Source organism: Orcinus orca, chromosome 17, assembly GCF_937001465.1.
Source record: "Orcinus orca chromosome 17, mOrcOrc1.1, whole genome shotgun sequence".
In the NCBI taxonomy this organism is placed as follows: Eukaryota; Metazoa; Chordata; class Mammalia; order Artiodactyla; family Delphinidae; genus Orcinus; species Orcinus orca.
The window spans coordinates 71597422-71621675 of NC_064575.1; the positions used below are offsets into that span (position 1 = coordinate 71597422).

Consider the following 24254-nt stretch of genomic DNA (forward strand, 5'->3'; position numbering starts at 1 on the left):
AGGCTTGGAGGATGAAGAAGTTTGGGGCGGGGGTGAGGTGCAAAATCAGGCAGCTGCAACAGCATGAGCGACAGCATCATATCAACATGGCCTTCCAACCGGCTCCTGAGTCCACTCCTGCCCTGACCCCTGCTGCCACCCTGGGCTTTACCAGGAACAGAAAGATTTTTAAACACAAACAAGATCAAATCACTTCCATCCTTAAAATCCTTCGATGCATGTCATTGCTCCTAGGGGGGAAAAAAAATCCACCTTCTTACTGCGGCCTCTGTCTTAGCAGAATTCTTCTTCCCCTCCTCTGGGCTGCAGCCACACTGGCCTCTCCCCAGGTCTTTCATGCCTCAGGGTCTTTACACTTGCCGTTTATTCCCTTTGCTGGACAGCTCAATCCTGTTGTCCTTACCCTGCTAACTCATCTTGCCGGAGGCAGCTTCCAGATCATTCCCTAGAGACCTTTTCTGTGAACTTGTTTAGCCAAGATTTAAGAAAGATGACGTCGGGGCCTGAGCTGGGTCTGTTTTCTTTTCTATTGCTTCCTGGCAGGAAGTACAGTTAATACAGTGCCGGTATGTTTATACATGACCATAAATATTTGTTGAATGAATGGATGTTCATGTTAGGTCCTGGCCATCCAGTATGGCTAGAGGAATACAACTTTTGAAACTGTGCATCCCTGTCTATGAAATTGATTTAGTGGCTGATCCCCAGAATTCTTCAAAAATGAAATAGGACAGAACAAAAGTAATCAGAGCACTGAGGTAAAGGATGTTCTGGAGATTGTTGTGAGGTTATGTACGTATCTGTGTATGTGAGGAGGTTACAGTGTATCAATAAGATGTATTTCTCCAAGAACAGCCAAGATGAGTCTGAAGAAGAACAGGCAGGGCGGACTTGCCCTTGCAGATGGAGCTGTGGTAACCAAGACAATGTGGCATTGGGTGAAGAACACACACAAAGTGACAAATGGAACAGAACAGAAAGCCCAGACACAGATTACCACATGACAGGGCATGTCAGAGCAGTGTGGAAAGGTGAAACCGGAAAAAAAAATGCTCCATGTGAGAAGGTGGATTCTACTTCACACATACACACTCACACATGCGGTGCACACACACAAAATCACCTCCTAATAGATTAAAAGAACTTAAATGTCAAAAACAAATTTTAAGACTCTTAGTAGAAAATATAGACGAATGTCTTTTAGACCTTAGGATAAGGATTAGGTGACTTAACATAGCCCCCGCTCTGTGTTAAACAGAACACAAAAAAGCATTAACTATAAAAGATTGCTAAATCTGACTGTATTACAATTAAGAACTCTGGTTCCCTCAAAGACAGCTCAAAGAATGTGAAAAGTCAGATTACAAACTGGGAGCAGGTTTTCATGATGCCCTGACAAGATTAGTGTCAAGAATCACAATGAACTCCCACAAACCACAAAAGAAACAGAACAATGAAAGTGTGGGGTGGGGGTGGGGGAGGTGAGAGCAGGCGGTTCACGGGGAGGAAACACAGGAAAAGATGTTCAGCATCCTCAGTGACCAGCAAAATGCAAATCAAGGCTAGAATGAGTTAACCATTTTATACCTATTCAGCAAAAAAAAAAAAAAAAAAAAAAAAAAAAAATTGGGTTGGCCAAAAAGTTCATTTAGGTTTTTCCATAGCATCTTACAGAAAAAGCTGAGCAAACTTCTGGCCAGCCAGTAAGAAGCCTGACAGTACAAAGAGTGCATTTACAAATCTCTACACTGCTGATGGGATTGCAAATCGGCACAGTGACTCTGGAAAGAGTGTGGCATTTTCTCTAAAGCTGAACATTCACCTAGCTTTGTCCAGCAATTCCACTCCTAGGTGTATTTCCAAGAGAAACGGGTCCGCAGGACAATAGAAGACGGGTATAAGAGTGTTCACAGAAGCACTGGTCACAACAGGAGAACCATGGAAACAACCCAGATGCCTCTCATGAGAGAATGTATGAATAAACCAGGATATAGCCCCCAGTGGAATATCATACAACAGTCAAAGACAAGTGAAGTACAGCAACAAGAGATAACATGGATAAACTGCAATGTTGAAGTGAAAAAAATCCCCAAAGATTAATCCCCAAAGATATATGTTAAAAACAACGAAAATAGAAATATTTACAGTTGTTCCTCCGCATCTGTGGGGGATATAGATACCAAAATCTGAGGATGCTCGAGTGCCTTATATAAAATGGTGTAGTATTTGCATATAACTCACCCATATCCTCCTGAATACTTTAAATCACCTCTAGATTACTTATAATACCTAATACAACGTAAATACTATGTAAAGAGCTGCCAATGGGGCAAATTCATTTCTTGCCTTTTGAAACTTTCTGGAAAATTTTTTTCTGAATATTTTCCATCTGTGGTTGGTTGAATCGTCGGATGCAGAACTCGAGTATATGGAGGGCTGACGGTACTTTCAAGAGTATAGAAAACTTTTTCTTACTATAGAAAAAGGAAAGTTTGGGAACCATGACACAGGCTTCTGGGTGATGACTTCCTCTATTTGGGGGAAACTGGATGGGTTCCTAGGAGGGACCATGTGATTAGATGCTGGTTATTGTCAATGCTAGCTTTTTATTTTAGGTGATGGGTTCATAGGTGCTTATTAGATTATTTAAAATAACTAAGTAAAGGGATTTCCCTGGTGGTCCAGTGGTTAGGACTCTGCACTTTCACTGCCAAGAGCCCAGGTTCAATCCCTGGCCGGGGAACTAAGATCCCACAAGCCGCTTGGCGTGGCCAAAAAATAAAATAAAGCTGCAGAAATGTAAATGGGCCATTAATAGATCAATGATGAGAGTGGGTCTTGAGCCAAAAATTATGATTAAATCAACTATCTGTACTTAAGGGCCAAAAAAACAATAAAAATAAAATGTAATTCTTACCATGGGTGGTGATAAAAGAAAGTGTAAAAGCTAGAGCACAGGATGAATGGACATGTGGGGTGTAGAGGAGGGAAACCCATGAGCAGCGAGCAGGGTCAGGGGATGGCACTCAGGTGGTGCAGGGATACACAAGGGGCACAGGGGCACAGAGGGTGCATGGGGGCCTGAAACACTGCCAGGGCACCTTTGGACCTGCCTTTTTTTTGGGTGGGGGGCCATGTGGCGGGAGGGATCCTAGTTCCCTGACCAAGGATTGAACCCATGACCCCTGGAGTGGAAGTACAGGGTGTCTCAACCACTGGACCGCCAGGCAAGTCCCCTAGACCTGCTTTGTTAAGAAAGCATGCAGTTGCTTGTTCTAATCTAGCCTGATTCCAAAGAACACAGGGCGATTGATTTCTTCGTGTAGCCAAGAGTCCGGCTGTCCCAGAGTTTGCTGCCTTCCCCATCACCTGGTTGGCCAGAGGCACGGTATCAGCTGCTCACCTCTCTGGGGTGCATGGGTGGCTCCTGGGCAGGAGGTGAGGTTTAAACAAAGCCTCGCTGCTCTTCCCAGGATTGCTCCGGCCTTGCGTGGGCCCTGCCCTGCCTCACAGAGCAGGGGACTCCAGAAGCTGGGTCCGCCTTTTGGTGGCAAGACACGCGGGCTGGGGGCTGGGGGCTGGGGGCTGGGGGCTGGAGGCTGAGACTCTTGGTTGGGTCCTTTCTGTCCCCCACAGTGACCCTGTCCCCCTCTGACCATGCTGTCCTCATTGCTCCCCACGCCTAGGTCCACAGTATTAGGGACCCAGGAATCTCTCAAATGATGTTCTTGGTGGGTCTCCTGTGCTGCCACCAGGCTTTTTTGCGGGGAGTGGGGTGATGAGGGGAGTTTCCCATCAGAGATAGAAAGGAATCTGTTTAAATTAGGGAATCATAAAAGGTAACACACAAACGCCTTGAACATTTTGTTTCCATTTAAAATGTGTAAATGGAGAGAAGGCCAAGGCCTCTGCTTAAGGGCGGCCTCCCGTGGGTGTCTGGGCAAGCCCACTGATGCGGCATCTTTCCCATCCTGTGGGCTCACCCCTGTGTTCTCCTTTCCATCCCCCAAAGAGCACAGGAGTCTTCCCCCCACTCGCACCCCTTCCGGCCCATTTGCCTGAAAACTGGGCTACACCCTTCAGCTTTTCATGGAAATACAGCCCTTCCTTCCAAGGAGCAGCCCCAGACTGCTAACCTATTTGGTTAGAAGAGGCAGGTGTCACACCTGTCACAGGTGGAGCCGCTAAGGCCCCAGCAGCTGGTGACTCACATCAGCACAGAATTGGGGACACTGGCACTCGGCCCCTTTGGGCCTCCACAGGGATCTTCTAAGGGGCCATAATCTGCGCACCAGGAAGGAACACTGACCGGAGGCCCAGATTCACTCTGCATCTTAGCTACTCCCCTGCAAACACTTGCTGGTCTCTGAGCTTCAGTTCTCCCATCTGTGGGAGGGGAGGGTTTGGGCCTGGGTGGAAGCAGCCGGCGCGGAGAAGCGGTGGGCACGCGTTAGTGGCCCTTCGGGCGCAGGGTGCCCAAGCCCTCCCCATCCCCAGCCCTCACTCTCTCTCCTCTCGCCTCCAGCTTCACCTGGCTCTGTGGGCATGTGCACAGAAACATCCTCTCCAAGTTCACGGGCCAGGCGGTGGAGCTGTTTGACGAGGAGTTCTGCCACCTCTACGCCTCCTCCAAGCCCGTGATGGGCCTCAAGTCGCCCAGGCCGGCCGCACCCCTCCAGCCCAGAGCAGCCCCCGGCCCCCGACCCGGCCGCCTCAGTGGCAGTAGCTGCTCCACCAGCGACGGCACGTCCTCCAACCCCTTCAGCAGCCTGTCGACAGGCAGCAACCCCCAGAACCAGAGTCTGTCCACGTCCTCGGGGCCCGGCAGCCCCCTGGCCCCAAACCCACCTCTGGCCCCTAGGTTCCAGCCCTATCATGGCCCTTGGAGGGCCCTGACCTCACAGGCCCACTTCTCCCCGAGGCCCCATGATGGCCTGTTTGCTCTCTACAGCAACCTCAACGGCTACAGGCCTACGCGGCTGCAGGTCAAGCAGCTTGGCCTGGTGCCCAGGGTGGCCCACACCTGGAGGCCCTTTCTACAGGCCTCCCCGAATTTCTGAAGGGTCCCTTCCTCCAGCTGACCTCCCCAGGGCCAAAGCTGGGCATTCTTGGATTTTCTGGCTCAAGGACCCTACCTTAATCAGTGGCCCTTTGAACTAAAGGCACTTGGACGAAACCATTGCCTGTGTTTGAATGTTCCCAGGCCTCAGACGGTTCGCTTCCTGACCCCCACACTTCCCTGGGTTCCCCTCTCTAGTATGGCCTATGCAGCACATTCCAGAAGTTTCCAGGGAGGTGGCGGGCAGGGAGCTAGAGGACAAAATCATGAAAATAGAGCCCCTTTCTCCAAAGAGCAGCCAGTGCTTTCATATTAACATTTTCCAAATCTCTGTAATGTGAGAAGGGGCTGATGCAGCCCGAGTTTTACATATGGATAAACTGAGGCACTGAGAGCCAGGGGGTAGGTGTGACCAAGGTACTCCTGTGTCCCAGTGCCCAGGGGTGGTCTGCTCCCCAGAGATTCTGGAGAGACAGATTCAGGAGAAAGTATGGGGACATTCTAGATGTTTCTGGGAGGGGAGGTAAACTCCTCCTCCCTGGAAGAGCATAATACTAGAGTATCCCTGGCCCGATGAATGAGGGATGAGGCCCCAGAACCTGCCACTGTAAGTTATGTGTGGCTGGTTGAAAGGGTGGCCACCAAGGGTGGAGCAAACCAAGGCATCTAGCGGATGGACATGGACAAGGCAGTTTGGCAGCTTAGGTTTTTGCTCTGAAGAGCCTTGGGCTGGCCTGGAGGTCCCTGGAGTCTGGGCTGGAACCCAGGGGTTTGAGTTGTCAGATCTGGGAATGGCCCTGCAGCAGTGCTTCAGGAAGCCTTGAGCAACCAATGAGGACCCCGCATTGACCTTGCAGCTCCCAGGCTTAGTCAGCTACCTCCAGATCCAGGCCCCTCACCAGTCTCATCATTCTTTCCTTCTCAGTCACAGCACGTCCTGTTTGTTGCTGGGGTGGTAATAGATGCTAAGGCCACAGCGTTGCTGGGGTAGAAAGAACACAGGATGCTGAGGGAGCACAAAGGAGGGCCAGCCAGCCCAGCTTGGGAGGCCAGGGGACACTTCCCAGAGAAGCGACAGGTAACCCAAGACCTAAGGAACAAGGCTGTATGGCTGGGGTGAGGGATGCGACTTGGGCTGTTTCAGTCCAAGAGAAGCAGGGGCAAAAGCCCCACACATGTCTTTTGGTTTCCATGTCCTCCACCGCCACCAAGTCGTCTCAGCAAATGTCTTCCTGTTGCCCTTCTCCGGCTCAGAAGCTTTGCCTTTGCTGCGGAGGCTGGAGGGACAATCCTTCCTCCTGGTGGCCTCTGAATCCTGATGCACATGGCATCCCGAGTCGTGCTCTGCAGAGGGCATCTCCCTGCAGCCCAGCCCTGTTTGTATTTGTCCAACACTCCTGGCAGAGGCAGAGGCAGAGGCATCTTTGCTTTTGTTTTAAACTGTGTTTCTGTCCTCACTTCACCTTTTTATTCCTTAGTTCCTGAAAATCCAACAATAACACCAAAAGCCCTTTGGCTGCTGAAGGTTGTTTTTTTTTTTAAAAAATAAATCCATTTATTTATTTATTTTTGGCTGCCTTGGGTCTTTGTTGCTGCATGTGGGCTTTCTCTAGTTGCAGCAAGCAGGGGCTACTCTTCGTTGAGGTGTGCAGGCTTCTCACGCGGTGGCTTCTCTTGTTGCAGAGCATGGGCTCTAGGCGTGTGGGCTTCAGTAGTTGCAGCACGTTGGCTTCAGCAGTGGTGGCTCCCGGGCTTCAGAGCGCAGGCTCAGCAGTTGTGGCGTGCGGGTTTAGTTGCTCCGCGGCATGTGGGATCTTCCCAGACCAGGGCACGAACCCGTGTCCCCTGCATTGGCAGGCGGATTCTTTACCACTGCACCACCAGGGAAGCCCCTCCTGAAGGTTTTTTAAAACCCGGTCCTGATGACCGCCGTCATGAGGTTAGAATGACCAGGGCTGTGGAGTGTCCTAAGCTTGATTTCACAGCCTGACGAGAAAGCTTTGGGAAGGTAAAGCTTGCTGGGGTGCCCAGAGCTCCACAGGTGGGCTCTGTCCCCACGTCCGGCTCGGTTTGGGTGGAGAGGGGGTCTGCAGCCAGAACAAGCCCTCCTCCTCCACCGGCCAGTTTCCCCTCTGCGGTCGTCTTAGGGGTTTGCGAGTATTGTTTTTCCTCCGCTGAGCACCTTGTCACTTCCTCGTGATCCCAGCCGGCCGGGAAGTTAGGTTTGGTTGGCTTTGGCCAGTGGAATGCGAGCTGAAGTGTTGAGGACTGCTTCCAGCTTTTAAGCACTTGGGTGCAGATGGCCTTATCTCAAGATAGAGCCCCTTTCACCAGCCCAGGTTTCTAAGAGACTACAAAGAACAGGACACGCCTACCGCACTGACCTGCGGTGGCTAAGTGGTATGAGCAAGAAATAAACTTTGCTGAGAGTTGGGGCTGTTTCTTACTGCACCATGATCCAGCCTAGCCTGACTGAGAAAATCTCGGGACCCACTGATGTGAGGCTAGGCTGTTCCTTTGTGGGACTGGACTCTCCAGGGCCCCCAGCCTTGGGCTCTTGTCCCAAAACATTATTTCCACCTGGGGACTACGTGGCTTTTACACACCTGGCAAGGCAGTGCTTGAAAGCCAAAGCAAGTCCTTATCCAAGTTTCCAATCCTCCCAAACCCAGTTTTGCCCAGCTTTAATTCTGCTCCAGGCGGGACTCACACCTGCAACTGCCTTGGCAGGCCTGTTTGCTGGGGGCCATCCTGAGACGTACAGAGTCTCTCCTACAGTGTGAAATTCAACGACAGCAGTGGAGTGCCCACCATGTGCCAAACAGATTTCAGCAACAGGCAAAGAGACCCAGCCTCACATCTGTCCTGGAGAATGCCAGAGTCAGCTGGGGGCGGCACCCACGAGAACCACCACCGTGAAAAACATGAGAGAATGGGAATTCCCTGGTGGTCCAGTGGTGAGGACTCTGCGCTCTCACTGCCGAGGGCCCGGGTTCGATCCCTCGTTGGGGAACTAAGATCCCACAAGCTGCGCGAGGCGCTGCCCCCCAAAAAAAGAACATAAGAGAATGAAATTGTATGATGGTCATGTTCAGGGGGGGACACGGTGGAAACACAGTCCCCAACCAGGGATCAGGGATACTATTACCCACCTGTAGGGTTATCAGCCAGGACTGGGGTGTTGATTGGAATGAGCATCCCTTCCCCTCAGGCCTCCCTCTCCTAGAAATGATCTGTGGCATTCATTGGTCCTCACCAGATCTCCCTATCTGTATTGTAAGAGGCCCCCCATGGGTGGTCCCGCACACAATGGATGCTAACTGACTGGTCAAGGAGCTTTGCTCCTGAGGGGGTCAAACATTCAGACACCCCAGGATGACCTGTACTCGCCCTCACCTTGCCCTGGGCTCCCTGCCTCTCCTCTGCTGGCCCTGCTGGCCTGGCCTAGAAGTGCTAGAGCCGCATCTTCACATGATTCATTTTCTGGACTCAGTCCAAAAAGCTGTTGGACACAGAGAAACTGTCACTCATTTTCTCAGCTTCCTCCTGAAGAGGAAAAACTGTCATCAGAGAATGCAAATATTGCAGACACACGTACGAGTATAAACAACCTTTTTCCCTGGTTGCTCACTGCATATCCACTGAGATAGACATGCTGCCTCCCAGAGGCTCCATACTTCACTCCTCTGCAGGGTGTGGTGAGTGAGGGTGTCCACACGATGATGTGCCAGCCTGAGTGGACAGAGAGGCCCAGAGGAGGTGGCGTAGCATGAGGCTGCAGTGTGTGCACAAGGCCAAACGTGAGGGGAGGGTGGAATCCAGCTCTCGTAAGTGTGCTTGCCAAGGCCACCTTCCTCCACTGCCTGCTCACGGCGCCAGGCAAATTCACACAGACACCTTCTAGGCCGGTGGGCTGGGCTCTGAGAACAGAGTTTCTAGACCCACCCACTGAAATGGTTGCTAATGAGGAAGCCCCAAGCTCTCTGGACCTCATTTTCCCTGTGATCCTGAAGCACACAAGCCAGGCCTCTCCCGACTTTTCAGAAATGGTGAGGACCTGTCCCTTGGGGCTGCTATAACAAAATACCAAAGACTGGGTGGCTTATAAACCACAGACATTTCTCACAGTTCTGGAGGCCGGGACTCCAAGATCAGGGTGCCGGCATGGCTGGGTTCTGGGGAAGGCCTTCTTCCTGGTTTGCAGGTGGTCACCTCTCACTGTGTCATCACATGGTGGAAGGGACAACCTAGCTCTCTGGGGCCTCTTTTCTAAGAGAACAAATCCTACTAATGAGGGCTCCATGCTCATGACTTAATCACCTCTCAAAGGCCCTGCCTCCTAACACCATCATCTTGGGGATTATGTTTCAACATGAGAATTTTGGGAGGACACAAACATGCAATCTATAGCAAAAGGTCATAAGCATAGAAGGTATCTGAGAGAAAAAGAAATGAGTAAGAAGTCCTCTCAGGGGATGGGAACATCCCTTGTTTGGAAGAGAGTGTATTTATTTGCCAGGGCTGCCGTAACAAAATACCACGGACTCGGTGATTTAAACAGCAGACGTTTATATTCTCACAGTTGTGGAGGCTGAAGTCCGGGATCAAGGTGTCAGCAGGACTGGTTTCTCCTGAGGCCTCTCTCCTTGGCTCGCAGATGGCCATCCTCTTGCTGTGTGCTTATGTAGTCTTTCCTCTGTCCATATGCATCCCTAGTGTCTTTTTTTTTTTTTTTTTTTTTTTTGCGGTACGCGGGCCTCTCACTGCTGTGGCCTCTCCCATTGCGGAGCACAGGCTCCAGATGCGCAGGCTCAGCAGCCACGGCTCACGAGCCCAGCCGCTCCGCGGCATGTGGGATCTTCCCAGACCGGGGCACAAACCTGTGTCCCCTGCATCGGCAGGCAGACTCTCAACCACTGCGCCACCAGGGAAGCCCCCTAGTGTCTTTTTGTGTGTGTCCAAATTTCTTTTCCTTATAAGGACACCAGTCAAATTGGATTATGAATTTAAGGAGATGAAGTTGACAAAGTATGGACTTTTGATGGCTTATTTTATGTGACAACTTGACTGGACCATGGGGTGCCCATGTATTTGGCCGAACATTGTTCTGGGTGTTTCTGTTCGGGTGTTTTTGGATGAGATAAACATTTAAAATGGTAGTGTAAGTAAAGCCGATTGCCCTTGCGAACGCGGGTAGGCCTCCCCAATCAGCTGAAGACCTGACAACAAAAAGGCTGACTCTCCCCCAGGTAAGAGAGAGTTCCTCCTGCCTGACTGCCTTCAAACTGGGACATAGGTTTTTCCTGCCATCAGACTCAAACTGAAACACTGGCTCTTCCTGGGGCTTGAACCTGCTGGTCTTTAGAACTAGACCACTGGCTCTCCTGGGTCTCCAACTTGCCGACTCAACCTGTAGGTCTTGGAACTTGACAGCTTCCACAACTGTGTGAGCCAATTCCTCATAATAAATCTCTCTGTACATAAGTAGCTATAGATATAGACAGATAATATAGACACAGAGATGCAGATACACATACAGCTATAAATACACACATCCTATTGGTTCCATTTCTCTGGAGAATCCTGACTAATACAGATTTTGGTGCCAGGAGCTTAAAGGTCTTATGTCCTAATACGGTCATATTCTGAGGTACTGGGTTAGGGCTTCAACGTATGCCTTTTAGGGGGACACAATCAGGCATAAGAGGCAGGCCTCCCGTGTCGGCCCACGTGGCCAGAGGAGCCCCGGCTCTGTACGCCCACCTACAGCTGCTCGCCCTCCGCCCCCGCACACTCCCCGGCCGTGCTGCAGGACAGCGGGCACCTGCGTCACCTCAGCTGGGCCTCCGGAGGTGGCCCTTCTCAATACAAACTGCTCCTCTCTACCAGCAGAGCCAGCACTTGCTTCTGGTGGCCGGCTGCTCTTCGAGAACGGCGGCCCTAAAGCGGAAAGGTCCCAGGGCCGGCTCCCCGATTTTTCCCCCCAACGCCCACAGCTGTGCTGTCCTCCCAGCGCAGCTCCTGTGAGAGGCACACCAGCACTGCTGCTCTGGGATCCCTCCCTGTGGCCACGGTATGAAGCAGCATCCAGTTCAGAGTCCCCTGGCTGAATGATTCTGTCCCCCGTCCTTGGAGGCCAGCCCTGGCTTCCATTCCCAAAGGGCCTGAATTCATGTATTTAACCACACGCTTGCCCCCAACCCTGTCCCCCAGTATGCCAGGGGCTGGGCAGCCCGCATGGGTGGAAACAGCGGTGTCCCAGCTCCCAGAGGGCTTATGTGATGGTGCCAAGAGCCTCTCTGCCTCCAGCGTTTGCAGTTCCCTGATCGGTGGTTTGCTGGGTCTACAAGGGAATGAAGGCAGAAGGAGAGATTGAGCTGAGACCTGAAAGTAAGGAGGACTCACCTGTGCACAAGGCAGGAGGGGCAGTGGGCAAAGCTGTCAAGAGTTTGGCCTTTTCCAGGTGGGAAAGCCCTTCAGGGTAACAAACTCCGCAACAGTGTGGATTCCCCAAAGCGTTGGGAGCTCTCAGTGACTTGAGTTCACCTCCACCCTCCACGTTAGTGCTCGTTATCTCCTAGACCCAGAAAACACATATTGCAGGAAGCTGAAAGGTTGTTTAACACGTAGAAAGTGAAACCAGATTTATCGGCTTAAAGCACAACCCTAAACCAGCCATTCCCGGGCTCAGAGACCTTTCATAGCTCAGTATATCCCACGCCAAGTCAAGTTTCCTACCAGGCACTCAAGATCATCCATCATTTGACACCGGTTTACCCGCCCAGCCTCATTACCCACCACATCCCTTCACACCCACTAACCTGGTTGACCAGCCTTCATGTCCTCCAGGCCTTGGCTGCTCTCATCCCTCGACTGCGAAACCTCGCGGGCCTGCCTTCCATTCTCTGCCGAGGCTGCTACAAACCACCCCCTCACCAGGTCCAGCTCAGATGTTACCGCCTTCGTGAAAACCCCCTTCCTCTGCACTCCTGCGCTGTCAAGTCCTCCCTCCTGACCCTTATTTGCCACTTATGTGGATGTCCTATTACGTCTACTAGAGATGGAAGCTCCTTGGAAATAGGTCTTGTCTAATATGTATAAAATGGATAACTAATAAGAACCTGCTGTATAAAAAAATAAAAATTAAAAAAAAAAAAAGATGAATTTCTCAAGCTTTTTCAGTCCACGATACCAAGCCAAGGCCCTTCCACAAACTTGGGCTCTATTAGAAGACTTGCCAGAGACAGAATTATGAATTCCTGGTAATTACTAATGAAATCAGAAATGAAGTCCTTACCATTTGATTCAAGTCATTCCAATTCTGAAGACTAACACAGTTATAAGAACAGATCAATGATATTCTGAAACTTTGTTTTTTTAAAAAAACAAAACCAAAAAACCTCAGTTACTAGGAGAAAACTGATCCCCTTTAGCCATGCAAAGCATGAGAAATGACCTTAAGTCCTTGGTTCTCTGTCAACCTTACTGTTCTCTAGCACACCCAGCCGTCTTTGTTCACAGCAAAGCTTAGACTCTTTACTTACAATCTCTCTCTCACCTGTGGATCACACCTGAGTAGGAAAACTTTTGCACCTTTTGTTTAGGATAAAGCAATTCTGTGGTCCTTCTCCCTAGGGATTCCATTCAAAGTCTCATTTCCCTCCAGCTTCTATAGAGATTGCCTTACTGTCAGTAAAATCATTCAGCTTTTGCCCTGGGTTGATTATGTATCAAGGGGTATGTTTGATGATTCGGAAAGAAAGGAGACATTGTCACTATCCTCATGTAGCTCACTGCCTAATGAAAAGGACAGAAAAGTTAAACGTGTCACAGGTGGAATGTCACAGGTAAGCACAGGGTACTAAGGGGGCGCATAGAAAGGGATCCAAACTGAGACTTAAGAGAGACAGGAAGTATTCTGGAGAAAGGTGATGGCTAAAATAAATTCTAAAAAAAAAAAGAAAATAGGTGTTGTGTCTTATCTTTGGTATCTCCTACAGCGATGCTCTATCAAGGTTTTACAAAAGAATGTCATTTAAAAAAGAAATAGCCTTCTGAGACACAATGTCTTATTCTAAAACCAAGATTGAAAGGACCCAAGTGGTCCATACCAGGATTCTTTGGTTGCAAGTAGCAGAAACTGAAACTAGCTCAAGCAACCTTAAGTTATGGGTAGGTTACTTTGTATATTGGTTTCCGATGGCGGCTATAACAAATGACCACAAACATCATGGCACAAAACAACACAAATGTATCACCTTATAGTTTCTAGTTCAGAATTCCCACATTGGTTTCACTGGACTGAAATTAAGGCATCAGCAGGGCTGTGCTCCCCCCTGGACACCCTAGGAGAGAATCTGTTTCCTTGCCTTTTCTAACTTCTACAGGCCGCCTGCACTCCTTGGCCCATGGCCTCTTCCTCCATCTTCAAAGCCAGCCGCACAGCATCTCTCTGACCCTGACCCACTCCTTCTGCCTCCGTGTGATGGCTAATTTTATGTCAACTTGACTGGCTAAGGGATGCCCAGATAACTACTAAAACATTATTCTGGGTGTGTCTTGAGAGTGTTTCTGGAGGAGATTGGCATTTGAGCTGGTGAATTAAGTAAGATCACCCTCCCCAGTGCAGGTGGGAACCATCCATTTGTCAAAGGCTTGAATGGAACAAAAAGGCAGAGGGAGGATGAATTTGCGCTCTTTGCTTGAGCTGGGACATCTACCTTCTGCCCTTGGACATCGGCACTCCTGGTTCTCGGGCTTTTGGACTCAGATCAAGACTTACACCATCAGCCCCCTGATTCTCAGGCCTTCAGACTTCAACTGAATGGTATTATTGGTTTTCCCCGTTCTCCAGCTCGCAGAAGGCAGCTGGTGGGACTTCTTGGCCTCCATAACCACCTGAGCTAATTCCTATACTAAATCTCCTCTCACATGCATCCGTATCAGACCTATTGGGTCTGTTTCTCTGGCAAGTCCTAATACACTCCATCTTCCATTTGCTAAGATCTCAGTGACTACACTGGGCTCACCTGGGTAATACTCTCTACTTTAAGGTCAGTTGATAAGCAACCTTAATTCCCCTTTGCATTGTAACCTAACATATGCACAGGTTGGGACACCCTGGGGGACCAGGACACCTTCGGGAGCCATTATTTCGCCTGCCACACTCCAGGTGTTTCGTGGAGGCCTTAGTCAAGACTGTAGCTGGGCCTACAGAACAGGAAGGGCCTGGAATCAGGAGGCAGCAGAGCAGAGACTGTCCCTCTGCCCCCTTCTGGGCATCTCTTTCATCCTCTTTCTGCAGACCTGCTCTGTCTATCCCCCATTCCATTTGGCAAACACAGCCACCCCCCACTTTTGACCCAGTTTCAGACACGAGAAGACTCATTTCTACATCTCTAGGGGAGATCCTGACTGGCTCAGCTTAGGTCAGGTAAACCCTGCTTCCTCTCTCCCATCATTAGGGTCAGTGAAGACAAATATGGTTGCCAGGTTCCCAGAGATCCCAGAGATGGGGGGCAGGGTGGTCGTCAGCTCAAGGGCTGAGCAGACACAACATCAAACTTTTAAGTGACCAAGTCATTCTGTGCCAAGGAAGGAGGAAAGGATAAGGAACAGTAGGCCCCAAGCAGACAAATGCCTGTCCTATCTCTCTGACCTCATTAGCAAAGTCACCTGGTGGAGACACTTCGATCACGAAGACAGGATTGGAGCAGCCCTAGGCTGTGACTCATCAGGACCATTGTTTCTCGAGCTTTGAATTCTTTTGTATAATCCTCTCTGGTTTTTGTTTGCTTGTTTGTTTTCACGATTAAGACCTTGGAAAGTCGTGTATAAATTACTTTTATAGATGAAATTTCAAAAGCACTAGAAAGCTATTTAAAATAATCATTTTTATAAACAGCGGCCTTGGATTTGTTTCATAGAGATTTCTACCCTAGGTTTTCCTAAAATGAAGCCCATCTTTGTTGAAATGCGGTACCGCACAGACAGGTGGGGGCACCTGTGGCGCTGGCAGTGGAGCTCTGTACGGACTGGCTGCGGGCTCACTGGGCTTCAGGCCGTCTCTTCAAGTGCCTGGGGCTCCAGCAAAGCAGCACTGGGCAGAAGTCACGGCACGTCCAGGAAGCTGAGCTCCGCCATGAAGGGGCAAAGCAGAGACACAGTCCTGGAGCTTATGGCGTAGCCAGGAGGATTCATACAAAGAATATTCAATTACAATTCCATTAAGCACCTTGCGGGGGGAATAAAAAAGCAGGCGCTCTGACAACATTTAAAGGGGGGACCTGAGCAAGTCTGGACTCAGAATCATCTTGTCTGAGAGTGACCTTTGCGCTGGGATCTGTAGGAAGGGCAAGTTTATGGCAGGGTTGAGGGACCACAGGGAGGAGTGTTCCAAGTAAAGGTAACTGGATGGGCATAGGGCTTGGGTGGGAGGACACTTGCCGAGTTCAAAGACATGAGAAGAAACCAGAGTGAGCTGGGGTGAAGTGGGCCAGGGCCAGACCACACGGGGCCTCCCAGGCCTCAGGGGAAATCACTGAAGGACTCTGAGAGCAATCTTTATTTGTATAAGATCTCTTTGGCTATAGTATAAGATTGCAGGGGTGTCAGCATATGAGAGACAAAGGACTCTCAACAGCTCAAATTCTGGGCATGGCCATGCCCCCTTGGGAGAAAACACTGAAGACAGGCCTTTTGAGTCAAGAGAGGCAAGAACTGCCCTTGGGTCCCACCCCACCCACTGGAGGGCAGACAGACATCTCTGTGCTTCACATTTGCTCACCTTCTGAGTGATTCATTCATCAACAAGAGGGTGGGGTTAGGAGGCAGGCTCAGGACGTCTTTACCACAATCATTGCTCAGTTAATTACCTTCACCATCTGTGCTGGAAATGATCAAGATGACTTGTGTGTGATGACACCCAGAGATGCCCAGGCTTCCTGGGTTGCCCTTTCCTGTCCTGCATTACAGCTCCAGTATCGGGGTACAGGAGGCTGGGTTCTCACGTGGGTGGACGCGCTGCTGCCAGGAGAGTGAGGTGCGGCGGGAAGTGAGGGTGTGGGCAGATCCACGGAGACCACTCAGCGGTGCAGGACAGCGTTGATAGTGGGTCTGGGAGGAAAGCCAAGGGGCTGCAAGCTAGAGGTCTGGGCAAAGTTAGAAGGGGACTAGGATGAGACGGGAAACCTAGAGAAGTTACGAGGGAAAAGGGCATATCCAGGAGGCTGAGATGAACGGGAGGAAGGGCTTTCAGCTACAGAAAGAGAAATGGGCAACGTTTCTGAGCGGACTGCCTCAGCACTGTCAGACCTTTGAGGTATTAACCTTTTGTGCAAACAAAGATGCTGGCCGATTAATTCAGGGATTCTTCTCCACAAACATCTGGCGAGATGCCAGGTGTTCTGCCCTCGGGATACAAATATGAACAAGACAGTCCTGATTTTACAAAGTTTAAAGCGTCTCATGGAAAACAAACAGGCTATGACAAGACAGCATAATAAGGGCCAATACAGGGGTCAAAGAGCAGCGCGAAACCTACCACCACTTGGGGATCAAGACTTCTGGAAGCTGAAACCAGGCGGAGGCCTGTGAGCCGAATACGAATTAGCCACGTGAGGGCAGTGGGTGGGGAGAGGTTCCAGGCTGAGTTGCCGGCCTGAAAGCTTAAAGGTGACAAATAGGACACATTCAAAGGTTGGGAGCGGGGAAAGACGAGAAGCCCCTGGGAGCCAAAGGCTGTGTCGTGAAGGGCTTGGCAACCACGGTCCCTTTGGGCTCTATCCTGCAGGCCACCCACAACCAGACCATAAACTCCACAGTAACCAGTGTCTCCATGGCAACCACACAATGCCTGTCCCCTAACAGGACCCAATAAGTGATTATTAATGACTCAATGAAGGGATGGGGGGCAGTGGGGAGCGGTAAAGGGGTTTCCATACTTTTTAATGGTTCCTAAAAATTGAAATGCCTGTTAAATATAGTCTTTTGTTTCACATTAGAGATAAATGACTAAACCTGCAATTGCTAGTCATGTTCTCACTCATACTAAAAGAGTCTCAAACTATAAACAAAACCAGACCTTCGTCTGTTTTGGGAAGGGGCCTGGGAAAGGGAGAAACGAGCTGGTGAAGTGGATGGGAAATCCTGATGACTTCACCTTTTTGCCCAGGGCTGGAATTTTCTTCCCTCTACTGAGAAAAAAAAAAAAATTAAAAGCTGTGTGGGACTACTGGGCATATACCCTGAGAAAACCATAATTCAAAGAGAGTCATGTACCACAATGTTCACTGCAGCTCTATTCACAATAGCCAGGACATGGAGACAACCTAAGTGTCCATCAACAGATGAGTGGATAAAGATGTGGCACATATACACAATGAAATATTACTCAGCCATAAAAAGAAACGAAATTGAGTTATTTGTAGTGAGGTGGATGGACCTAGAGACTATCATAAAGAGTGAAGTAAGTCAGAAAGAGAAAAATAAATACCATGTGCTAACACATATATATAGTATCTTAAAAAAAAAGTTTCTGAAGAATGTAGGGGCAGGACAGGAATAAAGACACAGACGTAGAGAATGGACGTGAGGACACAGGGAGGGGGAAGGGTAAGCTGGGACAAAGTGAGAGAGTGGCATGGACATACATACACTACCAAATGTAAAACAGATAGCTAGTGGGAAGCAGCTGCATAGCACAGGGAGATCAGCTCGGTGCTCTGTGACCACCTAGAGGGGTGGGATAGGGAGGGTGGGAGGGAGACGCAAGAGGGAGGAGATATGGGGATATATGTATACGTATAGCTGATTCACTTTGTTATAATAAAGCAGAAACTAACACACCACTGTAAAGCAATTATACTCCAATAAAGATGTTAACAAAAAGAATATAACATTGAAATGTAATTATAATAATTTACAAAGGCATAAACATTTTTACTTATTTTTATTTATTTATTTTTGGCTGCTTTTTGGTTCTTCGTTGTTGTGTGTGGCTTTCTCTAGTTGTGGCGAGCGGGGGCTACTCTTCGTTGCAGTGTGTGGGCTTCTCATAGCGGTGGCTTCTGTTGTTGCGGAGCACGGGCTCTAGGCGCATGGGCCCCAGCAGCTGTGGCACGTGGGCTCAGTAGTTGTGGCTCACAGGCTCTAGAGCGCAGGCTCAGTAATTGTGGCACACGGGCTTAGCTGCCCAGCGGCATGTGGGATCTTCCCAGGCCAGGGCTTGAACCCGTGTGCCCTGCACTGGCAGGCGGATTCTTATCCACTGTGCCACCAGGGAAGCCCATAAACATTTTTAAAGAAAATAAAACATTAGCCACGGGGGAAAAAAAAAGTTATGTGGGACAACACTTGATGAAGTTTTTGGTCTATTACTAAATTTCACTTCTCATAAGGGAGCTCTTCCACTAATTCAAGTAAGCCTTTTGCATTTGAAGATGATGTGGCTGAAAGGAGAGGATAATCACCTGAGACAGAGCTCCATGGGTCTCGTGTTTCTGTACATCTTGTGAGCAAGGCACTTACAGCCCTTCATTCCAGACTATCTTCTCAACAATGCTTGCAAAGTAAACACCCTTAAAAAAGAGTGTTCTCCCCTGGAGCACACGGCAGGCCTGCTTACTGTTCGTTATAAAGGATCTGTGTCTCCTAAGCTCAGGGTTCCTCTCCTATAACGCACCCCACTGCACGTACACTCTTTCGTTTGGGCTCATGTGTGTCACGTGCCTTGGGACTTGGAGGCAAAGGAACTGATACAAATATGCTGAAGCTTATCCTGTTCCCTGGGCCACGAGTAATCAAGTCTCCTGCAGCATCTATGACACTGGCAGGTTAATGCGCGGGCTGACAGGTGTGGTAAAGTCTCAGAGCCTTCGCAGACCTCGAGGCACCCTTCCTGGAAATGGTTTACTATCACACTGTAGCATTCTTGGTCATTCTTGATGAATTGACCTAAACAACGTAATACTTACATCGCTGATTATAATACAATAACTGTTTTTAAAAGACAATAAAATCTGTAAGTCTCTTTTATACACTTCCCCAACAGATTATCTTCTAAAGGGGCAGTAGGCCTCACGTAAGTGAATGACAAAAATCTAAAAAGAAAACAAAAACCAAAAAAACTGAACACAGTAGAAATAAGCTGGGAGAGAAGCCATTTTTATAAGACATAAATAATTGTTTTTAATTCAGTATATTCCATGATTAGCAGTGGATTCTGTCTGAAGTAAACCAGCACAATTAATACAAGATGTTTTGTTCTGTTTTGAAAGGGACCACTAAACCAACATCTGTATCTCTGTATGGAACTGATTTTCAAAGGGACAGAAGTGGTCTTTGATCTTTCTGAACCACTTGTCTTCAAATTCTTTCGAAGACGCGATCACCAAGGCAGTCAGGGCTGCAGGGCCAACACACTTCACCTCTGTGTGAACCTCATCTCTTATTTTTTCTGGGACGATATCTTCACCCATAACCTGCAGTAGGAGGGGAAAAAAAAACAGCCCTGTCCCAATAACAGGGGAAGCAGACACGGAATGACGGGATGAAGACCACGCTATTTATCAAGTGTAAATGATTTCGTACAGAAGGATTTCTTTAGCAGCCAGGTGACAACTCTAGCAATTCAACGTATCGAAAGGATGTTTATTCAGAAGCAGTGATCCAAGACCATATTTGTAAAACATCCCCTACTTCCAGTCTCGTCTTCCCCTGAGCAAACAAATCACCAAAGCACTAGCATGGCAGCAGTACCATTCAGGCTACAGGGAGAGACAGTCAACCTTCTTATGTCATATGGAGCATCTGCAGCTGACAAGAATATGCACCACCAGTGATCCTTCCTCCTTGTAAACGACAGAAAAGCAGCGCTTGCACAGACTGTAACTGCTGCTGTGTAGAGAGCACAGATCCCTTCTCTTAGAAGTTCTCCAAAGAAGTCAAAGGCAGCAAACAGTCGAGCAGCAAGTAGCTGAGTCCACACTTCCCTGATCCAGAGAGACTCCATCCCTCCAGAAAGGTTACCACAGCAACCTCAGGGACTTAAGAGCATGCCCCGCACTCTAAAGGCACAATACTGCTCCCTACTGGTCAGATCCAGGTCCAGGTTCTGCGTTAGCTTCTCTTTGACAAGACACCCACAAAGTTAAGTTTGTAAGAAGCTTGCATCTGAACTCGCTAAGTGATCAGCCCACCTTTGGTAAAGGACAGTGAACTAAAATTAAGTCCCAAAACATTTCCCACGATTCGGCATGAAAAGTTAGGGAGCCATTTGGCAGGGATGTTGTAGAGGGAATCTGTCACTTGGATTTGGACTAGATGGTCCCTAGGTTTCCTACAAACCCTGAGGTCCTATGTGTCCATGAATACTCAAATTATAATGGATTAGAAACCCACTCAAAGAACAGGTTCCACTGGCTTTAAATCTTCAAAGACTACTTACTGTTTGAGGCTAGAGCTGACAGGATGAACAGCAAGCAACTGTCAGGATTTATTAAGGCATGTTATTTTCATCAATTCAAAGACAATTTTTGGTTTTGTATTTTAACATTTCTGAAATCAAGATGTATCTTATACCCACTGGTGTGTCACAGTGTAAAGAGCATCTTGTTTTTCTTTTAGTGGCACATCAAATAATTATGTCTCTTAATGACTGATGACTGCTTGGACTCAATGAAATACAGTATTGTAAAATCTGGGGTATAACACCAAAAGTGTTTTTTTTTTTAATTAAAAAAAAAAAAGAGGGGCTTCCCTGGTGGCACAGTGGTTGAGAGTCCGCCTGCCGATGCAAGGGACATGGGTTCGTGCCCCGGTCCAGGAGGATCCCGCATGCCGCGGAGCGGCTGGGCCCGTGAGCCATGGCCACTGAGCCTGTGCGTCCGGAGCCTGTGCTCCGCAATGGGAGAGGCCACAACAGTGAGAGGCCCACGTACCGCAAAAAAAAAAAAAAAAAGAGAGAGAATTGAATAATAGTAATACTCAAACAATGCAATATTCCAAAACGCAGGCTCGGCAGGTATATCATTCACAGGTGTCAAAAAATCTGCAGAAGTCTTTGGCCAAATAAAAATTTAAACTTCTATATATCAAAAGTATCATAAACTTCAGAAAATACTAAAATACTGTATTTATACAGTATTTATATAAACAACATATAAAAGGTTAGTAAGCCTAGTGTAGAAAGAGCTCTTAAAATTAATAAGAAAAGCAGAAACATAAATAACGAAGAAAAAGCATGACTAGGTATTTCACAAAATATAAATGGCCAATGAATGTGTGAAAAAATTGTTCATTTTATTAGTAATCAAATAAACAGTAATATTAAAAAGCGCTATTTTTACCAATGAAAGTACAGATTTTAAAAAGTAATAATATTAAGTTGTTCAATATAAAATTCTGGTTTTATGGTCAAAATGATTGAATATTGACAATTTCACATGGTTCAACCTAATACCTAGGTTTGGAGAAGGAAAATCAGTATTCTCATATGCTGCTGGAGGATATATAAACAGAACCAACCTTTCTCCTCTCTCTCTTTTTTTTTTTTGGCCACACCGCGTGACTTACAGGATCTTAGTTCCCCAACCAGGGACAAACCCGAGCCCTCAGCAGTGAAAGCGCAGAGTCCTAACCACTGGACTGCCAGGGAATTCCCGGAACCAATCTTTCTCAATGACAATTTGGAAACATGCTTTGAGGCTTTAAAATGTTCATATACTTTAACCCAGTGATTCTATTTCCAGTAATCTATTTTAAAACAAACACAAAAACTGATTTTTTTTTTGCAAAGACTTATTAAAGTCGGTACTGAATATTTGTTAAATGTCCAATATAGGACTTAAGTAGATAAATGATAGCTCATCAAAAGCTGTAACTGGACTACTATCCAATCATTAAAAATTATGCACTCAAATAATATTTAAGGATACAGTGTCATGATCATACCACAATGTTAGGTAAAGATATCAGCCTATAAAACAAAATGCAGTTTGGCAGTTCCTCAAAAAGTTAAACACAGAATTACCAGATGACCCAGCAACTCCATTCTTAGATAGATGCCCAAAAGAATTGAAATCAGGAACTCAAACAGATACTTGTATGCCAATGTCCATAGCAGTATTATTCACAAAAGCCAAAAGGTAGAAAACAATGCAAGTGCCCATCAACAGATGATGAATGGACAAATAGGATGTGGGGGGTGTGTGTGGGGGTGTACACACACACACAATGGAATATTATTCAGCCATAAAAAGGAATGAAGTTCTGATACATATGGAAGAACCTTGAAAACATTATGCTAAGTGAAATAAGCCAGACATAAAAGGACAAATATTGTGTGATTCCACTATTTGAAATATCTAGCACAGGCAAACTCATAGACACAAAAAGCAGATTAGAGGTTACCAGAGGTTGGGGTAGGGTTAAAGTGTTTCTATTTGGAGCGACGAAAACGTTTTGGAAATAGTGCTGGTGGTTGCACAACATCGTGAATGTAACTAACGCCACTGAATTGTACACTCAACAGCAATTAAGATGGCAAATTTTATGTTAGATATATTTTTTATCACCAAAAAAAAAAGAGGGGGAAGGGGAACTGTTATAACATTAAAGAGATGTAAGAGACAAACACAGTATGTAGACCTTATATGGACCCTAATTCAAATAACTATAAAAAGAAAAAAGTATGTAATTAAGAAATATTTAAGGATACAGGGTCATGCTCATGTCACAATGTTAAGTAAAAGTAACAGCACAAAATGAAATGCACATTATCATCCCAAAGAGGGCCCAGACATTTCTTTTTTAAAAAGCTATTTTAAATGCAGGTATTTCCCATGCATTGTCCAGGCAGAGGACTACTATTCCAGTCACACATGGGGAAGAATATGAAGATGTTTAAGACACCTTGTAAGGATGTCTCACTTATAAGGACCTTAAAATCTAGCTGAAAAGATAAGACATTTTTAAATTTTGGGGGGGCCCCACACAGCTATCTAATTCCAGCAATCACTCTCTGAGTTCAGAGAGAAACTGCCACAGACCAAGTTAAAAAAAAAACCTGACATCTGAATTTCTCTGCAACCATCAAAGTAGTAACAGGGTGGAGCAGAAAGAAAATGGACTTGGAGCTGGATGGGTTCCAAACTAGTTCCGCCACTTAAAATCTGACCTTAGGGCAAGTCACAGCCTCTATGAGCCTCACTCCAGCTCCCCCCATCCCCCAGGCTGTTCTGAGGATGAACAGGAGAAAAAGCAGACAAAAGAGCTGCCCAAATGTCAAGTCACTCATTCATTCATTTATTCAGCATTCGCAAATCAATTACCGGGCATTTCTGATGTTCAAGCAGGCAGGTACTAACAAGCACTGACAAGTAAACGAAACACAGCCCCTGCCTCACAGCACGCTACTGCTCAGAGGGGATGAAGAGGCCACTTTTGGGGGTTAAGTGATCAAAAGGCACGTAAAGGAGGGAGACAGAAGTCCTTCAGAAGACGCGATTTGGCCCTGTTTTTTAAAAAGTGGTCTCGGAGCCAGGAAAAATATCTATGATACTTTGTTTCACATAAACCCTAGAGGACACACTCACCTCTGCTATCAACAGCAAAGTGTCTTCTTTGAAGCTGAACCCTTTCATTTTAGCTTCAATTTCCTGCTGAGTCTTTAAGTTCCTCTCCAAAGCAAACGATGTTTGCTGAGATTGGGCGAGCTGAAGCAAAAGCCTGAAAAACAGAAAGTCCCAATGTGTAGGCTCACATAAAGGACAGCAGTGAGGACATGTTCATACATAGCACTGGAACTGGGCTGGATGTGAGTCCAACTCGGCCAAAGAGAAGGTCCTCACCTTCATTTGAATCCTGAAAGCTCCTTACTCTCAACAAATTGCCCAACTTTACACTGGAGAGTTATCTTTTCTAAAATTCATAGACCAAAACTTCTCAAAGGAATCTTTAGAGAGCAAGCCTCAAAAGAGCTTCCTGTAGAAGTCAAGTGATTGAAAAGCACAAACAATGCAGAGTGAAAAGAACAAACCTCCCCATCAAAGGCTCCTCCCAGAAGTGTCAGGATGTAGCTCTCTGAAGTCGGTGCTCTATGACCCTTCCATCTCCCTGGGCCTCAAGGACTAACAGGATCTCTAGCACGCTTCCGTTACCCACAGCAGGGCCATCCCCTCCACGGCCCTCGCAGGGC

The 24254-nt window shown here is 47.6% G+C and overlaps 2 protein-coding genes and 1 non-coding gene across 17 annotated transcripts in view; 2 read left to right on the forward strand and 1 right to left on the reverse strand.

Annotated features, from left to right (window-relative positions):
- Positions 1-12394, forward strand: part of FAM83A (family with sequence similarity 83 member A) — a 28610-nt gene extending 16216 nt beyond the window's left edge. The window contains exon 4 of one of the 2 annotated variants that reach the window (XM_033419858.2): positions 11273-12394. In XM_033419858.2, the coding sequence (XP_033275749.1) occupies positions 11273-11435 (163 nt within the window). In that variant the 3' untranslated portion in view covers positions 11436-12394. Of the gene's footprint in view, positions 1-4525; positions 7482-11272 lie in introns of those variants that run through there. The other variant, XM_004265346.3, reaches the window with a different exon arrangement.
- The window catches only part of C17H8orf76 (chromosome 17 C8orf76 homolog), a 72509-nt gene that overhangs the window by 29909 nt on the left and 18346 nt on the right, over positions 1-24254 (reverse strand). For 11 of the 14 annotated variants that reach the window (XR_007472673.1, XR_007472674.1, XR_007472681.1 and 8 more), the window contains exon 5: positions 23653-23785. Coding sequence is in view for 2 of the 14 variants with exons in the window: in XM_004265344.3 (XP_004265392.1) it covers positions 19342-19539; positions 23653-23785 (331 nt within the window). In the remaining 12 variants the exon portion in view is untranslated. Of the gene's footprint in view, positions 1-19220; positions 19569-23647; positions 23786-24254 lie in introns of those variants that run through there. The other 3 variants (XM_004265344.3, XM_033419861.2, XM_049700537.1) reach the window with 3 other exon arrangements.
- Positions 2671-2743, forward strand: TRNAE-UUC (transfer RNA glutamic acid (anticodon UUC)). Its single transcript has one exon. It is a non-coding gene; the product is annotated as a tRNA-Glu (tRNA).